Here is a 12,980-nt window from a genome sequence, read left to right on the forward strand (position 1 = left end):
CCATCACACCCAAGTTCAGAGCAGAAAACCTGAAGAAACAGTCATTCTCCAGAACATTCAACTACCTGCCCCCGCCAAGGGACTTTGAGGCTTGCCAGTTCCGATAGAGATGATCAAATGGGAGCAGAGAGCTTTGGAAAACTCAGGTTCGGGTTTGCTTCAGTCACCTTCTCTAAAAAGAGGCCTGGAAAGCCAAAGAGTCTTGAAAGTTCTTGGAGAAGTGAGCGCTCCAGGAGCTCCAGGTCTGGCTCCCAGGGAATTTGTGTATCTTTTCAGTGACTGTTAGCTCTAGCAGTGAACTTTGCAAACTCCAGGCCTGAATGCAGGATTTGGCTTTGGGAATAGTAATGTGAAAATGAAATCCTAGACTACAGCAGCTGGTTTCTTGTTCAGCGGCAGCAATTTAAAATGATACTGCCCAGATTTGAAGCAAGAAGAAAAAGGAGCATATTACACTGCGTTTTCTCTGCTTTTTCCCAGTAACAATATATATGTGTAATTTTCTCTTCTCTCTTGCTGTCTGAAAAATTCTCACTAACAGCAGAAGACACTGACTGACAGGACCATTTTCAGTTGTGCTTCAGTAATTTAGGGAAACCGAATTCTCATTTAAAAATGACCGAGGCACTGTGTAGCTCTATCTATGCTGTTCCCCAGACAGGTGATGACATGGTTTAATGCATCTCACACCAGGTGAGATGCCCTGGGATCCTCTGCCTGGTCTGCCACTGCCATTCCCCTAGGTCCCTTCGGCCCTCCATCACCCCCAGCCCCATGAGGGTGCCCGCCACTGCTAAGGCACATGGATTGAGTCCTCTGGGGAGGCTGTGGTCCTGCCTTGACTTCTTTACTGGAGACATAGGTTTTGTTTCCCCTCAGCTTTTGACCCCATTAGGAACAGACCTTGGCCACCATCAAAATGGTGCTGGACCACATGGGGTGGTGGATGTCCCATAGGGGTCTGCAGACAGGAGCATGGATTTGAGCAGCACAGTAAAATTTCAAGCTGGGGCTATTGATGGCCCAACTTGTCTATGGAATGTGGTTTCCCAGGCAGAGCCAAGCAGGAGCCCTCAACTTCATGGTGTCTCCATTTAGTACCCAATCCAGCTAACGAAAATTAGTAGGAAAAAAACCACCCACTAGGAGGGCATCACACCTTGCAAAGATTGGGCTGGCATCTCCATAGACTCTGCTTTGATTTAGTAGCAGCTTATTTAGGTGTCACTGCGCAGTCTGAAGAGCACTAGACTCTGACTGGCTGCACTGCTTTACGGCTTCAAAAGATGGTTTGACCCAGTGCGATTTTCTCGTGTGGGCAGGGGTGACCCCACTTCCACAAGGAGTGGATGGGGGGAGAAAACTCTGAGGCAAACACAGAGAGCCAACTGTGCTAAATAACTCTGGATTTCTGAGAGGCTATGGGAGAGTGGGGGATTTCCACTAAAACAAGACATAAATCCTTGTGACCTAGGAAGTCAGCAGGCTGGAGAGGACTAAAAATCCAAACAAACGCTTGTTAATACTGGCAGCAGCTCAGGAAAAAGAAGTCAAGAAAAAGATCAGCAAAAAAATTCAGAATAGGAATAATTATTAAATCTTATCCCCTGGGTGCTCTCTGGCATGCCATGAGCTCACGAATGAGCTCATTCCTAAGGGTGCAGCATGAAAGCTGTTTCCTTTGATAGGGAAAAGGAGAAAATGGGAAGCCACCATGCCCAGAGTCCAAGTTGTGTCCTTCTGTGTTGTGGTACTGCTCCAGGTGTTTCCCTCGCCCTTGCTGCCCACCCTGGAAAAGCTCCAGCCTGGAGGTACGTGCCATGATCAGCACCTTGCGGAGACCTCCCTGGGTCCCTCTCCAGTCATGCTGGTGTTCAACAGCACCGCTGTCCTAATGGTACAGGGCCTCTCTATAGGGTAGCAGGGCATGCTATGCGAGCTGTGCTGCTCTTCTAGTCAGAAACCATAAGCTCAATATACTATGTCAAAAATAATTGCCGCTAAAGACTCCCCTGGCACAAACTATACTGCTGCATAACAATAATGAGGATGATGATAGTAGTAAATTAACAGTAAATTAGTAATAATAGTGAGTTGGGATCTATGTCAAATCTTGACCTTAAATCATCAAATTTCCCAAGACTTGAATTTGAGCTCTGTGCCTGGGAAATGATTCAGCCTTTCCTAAAGTATTAACTGCTAAAATAACTAGGAGCCTGCTGGAGTTTTAACAAGGTCTGTGAGCAGAAGTCAGGCATACAGGAGCAGACCGTTGCCATCCAAGCCAGAGCCGAGCTCCTGGCATGTCGTGTCTGCCGCAGCAGGCAGTAGTGGATGCTGGGGGGGGGACGAGAAGCAGTGCTGGCACAGCATCTCCTGCCCATGGCCTCCAGCTGTAACCAGTGCCACCTCCTTTTAGCTAAGTGTTTCTTGTAGAAAGTGTTTGGTTTTGGTTTTTTTTTTTCTATAAGAAAGTTTCTTATAGGAAGTTTCTTACAGATGTTTCTTACAGTAAGCGCTTGGCCGTGTAATGATAAAGAGAAGAGATGGAGGGGCAGTTTTTGGTACCACTTGCCATAAGTGACTCAGGCTGCATTTCAAGGCAGAACCGGGAGCTGGGGTTTACTGGTATTTCCTGCTGCAGATATACAAACATACGCAAACCAGCAGTGGCAAACTGATAAACACTGGGTGAGCATTCAAACTGGCCAAATGTGGGTCAGCATGGTAGCTATTGACAGCCTTACTCAGATGCTTGGCGCCTTCGGTATTTATTAGTTCAAGACAAAAAAGCACACCCTGACGTGCCAATATTGCCAACAGTTCTCACCCTGCTGATGTGCAACCCCTGGGAGAAAATGCTGGAACTGATTTTACCTTTCTTCTAATTTGGCTGTAGGACTTTTTTAGGCAGGTCAGGGCATAGGGATGCGCTGCAGGTGATGGCTCCGTGCACTCTGCAGAGGACCCCAGGGGCTCGTCCAGGCTGCAGCCCCCAGCAGCACATGCCCAGATACCTGCATCACTCCTGGGCATCGCCAGCCCCCATGGCTGGCCCTTTCAGAGGACAAAGTTCTGCCAGCTGTTAAAAACTAAGCTTTTAGCCTTATGGACCCTTTTATGTGTAGTGTCTTTTCAATGGTTTTCAAAGATACGTGACATTCATCTTAGTATTGAAGAAGAAGCAAAATAATTTTGAAATCCACCTTTCTGATCATCATTCATTGAAACAAAAGACTCTGAAAGTCACCTTTCTCTATGGGAAAGGGAGAGGTGGTTTCTCTGTAATAAACCAAACCAAAACAATAAAAGCTTTATTTGGATTAATAGGAGAAAGAGAGAAAGGACTCGGCTGAGTCTGTGCTTGAAGAAACAGGAAGGAAAAGATTTGGCAGAACGAATCTAAACACAGCATCGTATTGGGAAATGGCATGCTAGGAAAATAGTCCTACAAAAATTAGGAAAGTCCCAAACACTTATAGACAATCCCTGTTACCATGATATTTTTTTTTCGTAATGGATATGTAACAAAAAGGAGCTCTTTTCCACCATTTTTAGCATTCTAGTGGGGTATCATGAGTAGAGTAGTCCAAGTGAACCACGGGGGGTTTTCCTCCCTCCCCAGTCAGTGTGCTTGGGGGAAGAGGCAGGGGCATGGCTTCAGCCATGACTCACTGCCCCAGGGCAGCTCTGGGGCTCGGGCCCCCTGTGCTCGCCCACACAACCGGCCCCGCAGCCCTGGGGCACGAGGGCTCTGCGGGGCAGTGACCCAACGCCACGACCTGACCCCCCTGGCAGCCACCACCATCCCACTCGGCCCTGGTAGCACCTTAGGTTTGGCTTTGCCTTTTGCCCCAGGGCACAGCCCATCAGTTTAGCTGAGAGCCAGCCAGATTATGCACGCACACACCCCTCCTTTCTCTCCTTCCTGAATGAATTTTCATCTTCGTTGTGTTTTAAAAGCAAAAGCATTACTAACGCAGAACATGACCTGGCAGCCAAACCACGAAGAAGCAAAGCTTTCAGCAATGCCAGGCTCTAACTACTCTGTATGCTCCCTGGCTGCTACCGCTTACTTGGTGCTTCCAAGCTCTCCCAGCTGCCAGGAGCCAGCAGGAGGAATCACAATTAAAACAAAAAGCCACAGTCTTCCAACCAGTTTGCCCAGAAATAAGTGTCACAGTTTGTACCAGCATGATACATACCAACAGTATAGCCTTAAGAAGGGTATTTGAAGGTCACCATATTGTGGCCTCTTAAGTGAAGCCAAATTCTTCCTTTATTTAAAGCCTAATTCCTCTGCCCTTATGCAGTATAAGTAAGCCAAAACTCTCCTGAGAGTTCATCATACAGAAGTGCACTGGTCCCCCAGGAAGTCACTTTAAAAAAGTGTTGTTAGAACAAGGATTGGAAAGTATGGCTCTATTTATTTACAATAATTATATAATTATAATCATTATATAAATGAATATAATTATGCAACTAAATCTATAGCAATATATTAAATTATATATGTACATAAATAATTCTAAATATAAATTCTAACAAGATCTTGTTACAATAGAAAATTTCTATCATTAATCATTTGTAGCGCAGGAGCGTTGATGGTAGAGCAGGACTCTGGCAGGATAATGTCTGTTTAAACAAGGCGAAACCACTCCAATCCTTGTTCTTATTTCCCCCTCAGCCAGGCGAGGACTGCTCTGGACATGCAGCAGCCCTGGTCACTACCACCAGTTTCATTTAGCAACTCTGGGAAAAGTCCAATCTGGTTAGTCCCTGCTATCAGAACCTTCCCCCTCCACCACCCCATTTCACTAGCGTTTCATCCTACATGAGCCACAGCCCACACTACAGACCCTCAACAGATGGGACAATAATTGCTCCCAGGTATTTGAAAATACCCAACAAATCACACTGAAGTTGCAACAAGCTGTGCTGAAGTTGCCTTGGCTTGGGATGCCGTAGTCACCCTAGGACTGTTTTGAAAATGAGATTACATAGACTGTGAATGGGTTTGAAGGGTCTGAAGGCATCCCTGAGCTTGTAGGGGGTGCCACTGTAGGGCTGCGGGCAGCACGGAGAGCATTGAAGCCATGCTTCTGACTGGGATTTTGGGGCCTAAATTGATAAGCCTCGTCATGCTCATATCAGGAGATACTGCTGTGCTTCCCATACTACCATCCTTTCGACCATGATTTTCACATCCCCAATGTTTCTGAACTCTCAGCCACCTTCTCTGGGAACTCTCCTCAATAAAACTAAGAATTTTATTACTGACTTAAAAGGGCATACTGTTAAACCATCAGGACTTTTGCTCAGCAAAGACTGACACATACCTGGCTTGGTAGGCTCATCTCATTTTCATGCTGTACAAACTCAGCGTACAGTAAGCTACATGGGTGCTTCCACAAACAGATCTGCAGCCAGATGAGCAGATATCAGCAAAAACAGGCCCTGAGGAAGGTGGGAATTGATCCTGATGCCATATAAAAGTCTGGGAGTTTTGTGGTTGCTTTGAATAGGCACAGGATGCTTGTCCCACCCACCCACATCATTCATGTGCAGTATCCACGCTTACCTCCATACTCCCACAGCATCCCGTGGGAGAGCCCTGCTCTCCTGTATCCAGACAAGCTCGAGGTCTCAAATCACCCCATCTGAATCACCCTTAAAATCACTCATCAATTTTCTCTAAGTTATTTATAAGACCAGAGAGCTGCTTCCATCCTCTCAGTTACCTGAGGTGACATTGCTCAGGAGCTCTCTTGCAGAGCTGTGCTCATACCAGACATGTGTAACACTCCCCACACCACCCACTCAGGGACAAGTCATTCCAGAATTTTTTTTTTTAACGGGAATACACTTTGCCACATTGAGCCATGGTAGTTTTTATGCAAACTGTTATAATCTGACCAGTTCTTTCTGAAATTTACAGGCTAGAAGGAAAATGATGAAAATGTTACCTTTTTTCCAAAGTGGTCCCCTTGGAATACACAATGGATCAGAGGGTTGCATTGGTGCAAACAGGCAGCTTGAAAACCCTTCGACATCAGTAGCTGAGCAAGTCCCTGCCTGTCCTGAACCTTCTGGAGACGAGATCTGGTCCAGGGACCAGGAGAAGATGAGTGAAAGACCAGAGGCAGCCTGCAGACCCTCACGTGCATCTTCCATCACAAGCAATGGGAGCTGCACCTCTGCTGGGGACAGCCCTGAAAAGGGGAAGAAAGGAATAAAGGGAATCCTTACAAGTGCACTTAAGAAAATCAAAAAGATCAAGCCACCCAGTGGTAAGTGCTCCTCCATCCTCCTTGCACCACCTCATAGGCCATAGTTACCTCTAGAGGGGATGCACAAGGGGGAGAATTGTCCCCTTGAGAAACAAGGGCACCGACAGATTGAAGTGACTTGGCCAAGGAGCCTGGGGAAACATGGGCTGAGGGAGACATGACCTCAAGTCCTAGTCCCTTGGCACCAAGGGCACACTCCTTGAGGAACTGCCAATTTGCAGGGTTTCTGTCCGAAAAAAACCCCTTAATGAGGGCACACAGAGATCTGTGGGTGGGCAAGAAGCCAAGGCATACCTCTCTGCTCTGTTCCTCCATGAAACCACCGCCCTGTGAACTCTCCTCTTCCCCCAGGGACAGCAGGGAGCAGCACACATAGGTCTTTCCCAGGGCTGATATATGAACATACAGCTCCTCCAGTCATGGGCACCATCACTGCAGGGTGCTTAGAGAGGAAGAGAAACCCAGAGAAACCCAGAACTGGAGAGGAAAGTGCCCCTTGGCCCTTCCAGGGCTCACCTGCCACCTCAGATGACATATCTTATTATCTGGTTCATAAACTTAGAAAACTGTAACTTAAAATAAGTTTATTTTTTAGTCCTACCTCCTTTACTGGGGGGATCTTATAAAGTCTCACTGTTTTAGTACAAATTATCTCATTTCCAGGCAAGTCTTTACCTGGCTAATTAGCATCTCTTTCTCCGTGTGTCAAATGTTTTCCCTAACTGGTGGTGTTCCTTCTCGGCCTTGAATTTGCTCAGCTAAATGAACCAAGTCTAATGAAAACAGGCCTTTCATGCCTTTGTTCTTACTGCTGCATTGTGCCATTCCCAATGTCTTTTTTGAAATAAAGCAATCAGAATTGTAGAAAATATTCCAGATGAGATACCACCAATGCCTGGTACAATATGTTACAATTTTCCTATCTCAGCTGGTCATTCCTTACTGGATACATCCTGGGGTCATATCTGACATTTTCACCATCATCTCACAGTAATGATTTACCAGTTCTCCAGGCATCTCTCTTCTTTCTCCATCTCAAGCTGATTCACATCCAGCTTGCAGCAGAAAATTCTATTTGTTGCTAAGTAACTTTTGTTCTATTGAATTTGTATCTTACACTTTGTGCTATTAAATTTCAACCCATTTACTATTCAAGTTAGCCTGTTGTTCGCGTATAATACACCAAGCCCTCGGTTTCGATAATGTCTCTGAACTTTGTGTAATCAGCAGATGCCAATAGGGCACTCCCAGCTTTTGTGCTGCAGACTCTAAGGAGAATATGAAGTAAGATGAGTTTCATGAATAATATAAGCTTTCTCCACCCAGGGTTTTCCATATAAACCTTACACACCTAACAAAACTGACTTTGAGATACAACTTCTCCAGCTTAACTAGTAATTTCGCAGATTGCACCGTATCAAGTAACTGGCTGTAGTTCAGATAAGATAGTTCCATTGTATTTATCTTGCCTGCTAAATGTGTTCTTCAAAAAAATTTCGCAGGTCAGGTTGTGCCAATCTATTTCTGGAAAACCCATGTGGTATTTCCTCTAGCACATCTTATATAGCCACATCTTTGCATCTACATTTTTTTCTACAGCCATGCTTCTGACTTGAGACCATATTAAAGGGAAGGAGGATAATAAATAAATAAAACTCCACAAATGTAAATTTTGGAAAAAAAATATAGGTAGCTCATGAATAGATGTCCATATGTAACACACTGATGATGGATATTCAAATTTCCATTGCCCCATTCAAAGGCAAACTAGAAATAATCTGATCTTTAAACAAAGATTTTCTATACAGTGAAGGAGCCTAAGATCTAGCATTATATAAATATAAATATTTTTTTAAAGTATTCCACAGCCATCATTTTTTGTAAAACAGAAATTTAAATCTTCACTTTTGGGTGTAAAGAAAGGCTGTTCTTTTTTCACCAGTCAGACAAGTCATGGACCTCATTGAAGAGCAAAAGCTTTGCGACGCCGCTCAGCATCTAATTGTCCTGGAGAAGAGCCTGTCTAGCAAAAGTGAGGAGGGACTGAATGCCAGCCAGCAAGACATCGAGTCTGTCTACGAGGTTCTGAAACACAAAGTCTTCAGCATCTTGAAAGACTCCATAGTGTTAGCGAAAACAAACCCAGAACTGCTGCAGCAGGCAGTAGAGGCACTGAAAGAGCAGGAGAAAGAAGATCAGAACTACATGTCAGAGAATCCACCTGACCCAAACATGCAATTTAGACCTAGAAAATGGAAAGAGCTTTGGATGGCTACAGTAAAGGAGTCGGTAGAGACTCGAATGAAAGACACAAGCCGTACGCCTAGAACTGAGAACCTCTCTACGGTTGGCCAGAACCTCCTACACATGGGAAAGACAATGAAAGAAGATTTGACAGTAGTTGTAAAGTACATTAAACAGCTTTATCCTCCCGAGTTTAATGTGTTCAGCACATATGCAGAACTCTACCACAATTATTTTGCCTCCCAGGCAAAGAAAAATGCTGAGTCTCATCTGGAAGACAAGGATATTTACCTTCTCCTCTCATGGGTGCACAACATTTATCCAAAGTAAGTGAGGCTTTTACACATATTTATCCCTGGTGATGAACACAGGTTCACTGGCTGAAAAACCAGGCATTTGCTTGATTTATGAATAGGTATCACTGCGATGCAGCCTGGCACCCGGCTAGGTTTTGGTGTCACTGGTGTCGTGCTGATGTATGATAGCCGGCCAGGACAGCCAGGGACACACTCAAGGCTGCTGTTCTGTAAACCAAGGGCTGACCCCACCATTCAGGGCAACAGACATATGTCTGTTCTGGGCAACAGACATACCCACAGATGTTTGGGGCTTCACTTGTGGGGTAGGCTGGGCCGGTTCAGTGCTCTGATCTCTATTCTAGATGCAGACCTGAACTCATTCTTGGAAAATGTGGAAATTTCAGCCCTCTAGACCAGAGGGCAGCCAATAAATAGAATAACCTGAAATGCAATTATCCTGCGCATGGAGGATGTTGCTTAGGTGTTACCCACAATCTATGCTCTCCTCCTGGTTAGGAGACCAAAGGGTGCACCCCTGTGAGAGGACATCATCAGCCAGGGGTCACCCTTCATCCCCACAAGCCCTGTATGTTGTAGAACTAAAAATAATCCTTGCTGTGGCTCATAGTACTGGATAGAGAATTAAGGGCTCTCATTTCTTTGGTGAAAAGCAGTAAATACACCAGCAGTTTCTTCTGCTGTTCTAAAGCCATTCAACCTTCACCTCCATTTTTCTGTTCTCGTGTTTCACTGACAGAGTATAATGAGTCAGTGTTGATCCTGGAAGTTCTCCAGAGCCAGTGCTGTGCTCTAGGTCAGGCTATTCAGGCCCGAACCAGCGTGTGTTGGAGTTCAGTAGCCGTCAGGAGCAGGCTAGGCGCTGGGGACGGTGTTGGCCGGGGCATCGGCTGCTTTGCGGGGTGTTCCCAGAGGCCACGTTCAGGTGTCTGCTGAGGAACCACCTCTCTCCACGGCTGGCCAGCAGCAGAGGGGAGCAGTGAGGAAGAGGAGGAAGGTTGCACAACAGCCTGGCCCCAGCTTCCAGTGTCATATCAGAAACAGTCCATGTGCAGGAGGCACGGAGGTGTACCCATGTGGAGCTGGGTGACGTGCAAACATGGGACTCAGGCGATGTTCAGGATTATTTTCTGCAACTCCAGAAGAGACTGCTTCCAAATCAGCCCCCCGACAAGTGCTGGCCTGAGCCCCCCATGGCTGTCAGGTCCCTTCCCTTGAAGCTGCTCCGGCTCAGCCAGCATACGGTGGGGACACGACAGTGGGGTATGAAACTGCCCTCTCCATTCCCAACTAGCCACAAAACACCAGCTCTTTATCGGATCACCTCTCTATAGTGATGGAGAGAGGTCATGTCCTGGGGCTAGACCCTCATGCTTGCTTCAGGTCCCCCATCCCCACCAGCGTGCAGTGGCTGGTGCTCAGGAGCTCAGCAGAACATGACTCCATTCTCCGGGGTTGCTTGGGGTCCCACCCTCACAAGTCCCACCCCGGCACAGATTCAGCTCCTCTAAGTCCTGCCTGGACTAAGGACAATGTACATTTCCATCTGTTTTTTCACTGATAGCCTCAAAATTGTTAGTGATTTGCATCAACAGCTGTCTTGAATTACACTGCCCTTGGAAAATGTAATTGTTTGGCTTTTTCATTCCAGAGATATGAGAAAAGATCATGTTTTAGCCGAGGAGTTGGAAAAAGTTAAGCTTGGAAGCCTTTTGCCATCAAGTCTGAGCACAGAGCTTGAAAAGAAATACCTTGACAGTGAAGAGGTGAGAATCTGTTCAGTCCCTCCTCTTCCCTGTACTGCTCCCGTATGACTCCTTGGAGGAGCTCTGACTTGTCCTACTCACACACTTCTCACCTGTCAGCCACCCACCTTTCCAGAGAGAAGCAAAAGCAAGAATGGTTTTGTTTCTTTTTGGGGGACAGGTCAGCTTTCTGCTAGGTGGGAGCAAAACAGCAAATTTCTGCTTAGCTCTGGGAGCCATCAGAAAAGAACTGCTCTGTTCTTGCAAACCTTGTGGCAGGAAGGTGGGGAAAAATCCAACAACAAATCTTTATGGGTAACTTTCCAGTTGTCTGCTAAATCCCTAGAAGGATTTATGCTCCCTCTCGCAGCTGATGGATTCAGGATTACTTCTGGTCCCTGCAGTGGTGCCAGACCTTGGGTGAGCGCAAAGCATGCAGGTCTGGTCTTGAAAAATCTGTTTCTTTGATGGAGAATTGCCTGGTCTGCAGAAAATAACAGTTGCTCTGGTATTTGGATCACTCTTGCCTTAATGGAAACAAGAAGAGACTTTTACAGTACTCCCATAGCTTAGCACTTTTGGCATTTGGGGCTGGAATTCCCGACAAATGAGAAGACAAGTTCCAGGTTTAGCTGCAGCCTGTGATGGTTTGCATATGGGAGAGGTGGGTGCGAGAGCTGCAAAACGCATGAACAAGGCACTCGGAGATCAGAAATATATGCCAGCCACTGTACAGACCATTTCCAAAGCCTCGCTGCACAGTGTGCACACAAGAGGGGTCAGAGCAGAGAAAACCTGAGAACATTTTGTTTCACTCTCCAGCACTCATAAGACGTCAGAAACACTCATGAAAAAGGATTGCACAACCAGGCCCAGGGCTAGCACTGAGTGTGACACACAGGCAACACGCGGCTGGGGAAATTTGGGCTCTGGCACGCACAGCTGCCTGCAACCTTCCTACCCACCGCTCCCCTGCCCTGCCCTCCAGAACACCACTGACGTGGCGGGGTGGTGGGCAGGGACGTAGATCTTGATCTTCATTCCTACCCTGAAATACTCACCTCGCTGTTGCATAGGTGGATATTGTGAGGGGGTTGTCCTTGCTGCTGTGAATTAAAGAGCCTTTATTTCTCAGTCAGGGCTGAGGAACAAGTCTGCTGAGCCAGACAAATGGTGGGTGGGCGAGTAAAACCTCCATAATGTAGGAGTTGCTACATCCACTTTGTGGTAAATGCTGTTGTTCTTCCTTCCTTAAAGGCTACTATCAAAAATTCACTGAGCAAATGTTTAGATAAAGAAATCCAAAGATGGAAAGAAGACAAAGAACCAGAGAAACTAAACGGGCATTTTCAGAGTGAACTACTAGCAATATTTGTTATCCAGGTAATACAGATATATATTAAAAATAAACAATTGCATCCTGCATGTATTCAGGATTTGAGACCAACGATGGTCAATGCAGGAAAGCAAAAGGCCAAGTCGCTTGTGTAGGGCAGTAGTAGAGGTGGGCGGTACAGGGCAGCCCAAACCCATGGTCTGACATGGTCCTGGTCTACCACATGCTGGAGACAAACTCCTCTATAAGCAAAATGAGCCAGAAAGCTGCCTTCATTTCCCCCTGTGCAGTCTCTTCTGCGCGCCGAGCCGATGCCAAGCCCTTAGGCGCTGGGTGATGTAGCAGCAGAGAGACAAGAGCTGGGTTTAGCTGAGCGAGGAAGCAGCGCGGTGCTGCAGCCCTCCGTGCTCCTGGGGAGACTGTCATGGGCAGAGCTGCTTTGAGTGCTCACGTCCTTTCCCCATGCCTAACATTCTCCATCCTCTGGCTGCAGAGGATTAGTAGAGTTTATTTTTAAAAAATAAACCTTTCATATGTTGAGGTTGTTGTGCTTAATTTGTGGTTTTTTTTAATGCAATCATATGACATTCAGCAAAAAAAGCAAAAAACCCAAGTGTCACTTTCACCACTTTGTCTGCTATTTTATAGACTTTCTTTAATGCTCCTTTCTTCTTCACCTCTCCCCCCATTTGAAAATAGAGTTCGAAATTGCCTTGAGCCCACCAAATAAATACAGCTGTTCTGCACAGTCCCAGGCACAGTCCCAGGGTGGGATGCAGGAGAGCTGAGCACAGTTACCGCAGTTAAGGTTCTGTAGCCTTTTTAACCAGTGAACCTGGCCTTTTTGGAGCAGGCAGCATTTAAAATTGATCTTGTTTGTTTGTTAGAGTATCTACAGCGGCCAGAAGCGAGCCAAGGACATCAGCGCAGCAGTGGGCGAGGAGCTGTCGCATCGCCTGTGGAAGGAGCTGCCTGCCTTCCTGAAAAGGTGCGGTACGGCAGCGGTGGGCAGCGGTGGGCCAGGTGTGGTATGGCAGCGGTGGGCAGC

The 12,980-nt window shown here is 46.5% G+C and overlaps 1 protein-coding gene across 1 annotated transcript in view; it reads left to right on the forward strand.

Annotated features, from left to right (window-relative positions):
• The first annotated feature begins 5,950 nt into the window (after positions 1 to 5,950).
• LOC104159845 (tumor necrosis factor alpha-induced protein 2-like) overlaps positions 5,951 to 12,980 on the forward strand; it is an 11,437-nt gene continuing 4,407 nt past the window's right edge. The window contains exons 1-5 of the mRNA XM_009697864.1: positions 5,951 to 6,290; positions 8,233 to 8,860; positions 10,503 to 10,617; positions 11,854 to 11,979; positions 12,820 to 12,920. Of these exons, the coding sequence (XP_009696166.1) occupies positions 5,951 to 6,290; positions 8,233 to 8,860; positions 10,503 to 10,617; positions 11,854 to 11,979; positions 12,820 to 12,920 (1,310 nt within the window). The remainder of the gene's footprint in view (positions 6,291 to 8,232; positions 8,861 to 10,502; positions 10,618 to 11,853; positions 11,980 to 12,819; positions 12,921 to 12,980) is intronic.

The sequence above is a fragment of the Cariama cristata genome, unplaced genomic scaffold (genome assembly GCF_000690535.1).
Source record: "Cariama cristata isolate BGI_N322 unplaced genomic scaffold, ASM69053v1 scaffold21050, whole genome shotgun sequence".
Taxonomy (NCBI): Eukaryota; Metazoa; Chordata; class Aves; order Cariamiformes; family Cariamidae; genus Cariama; species Cariama cristata.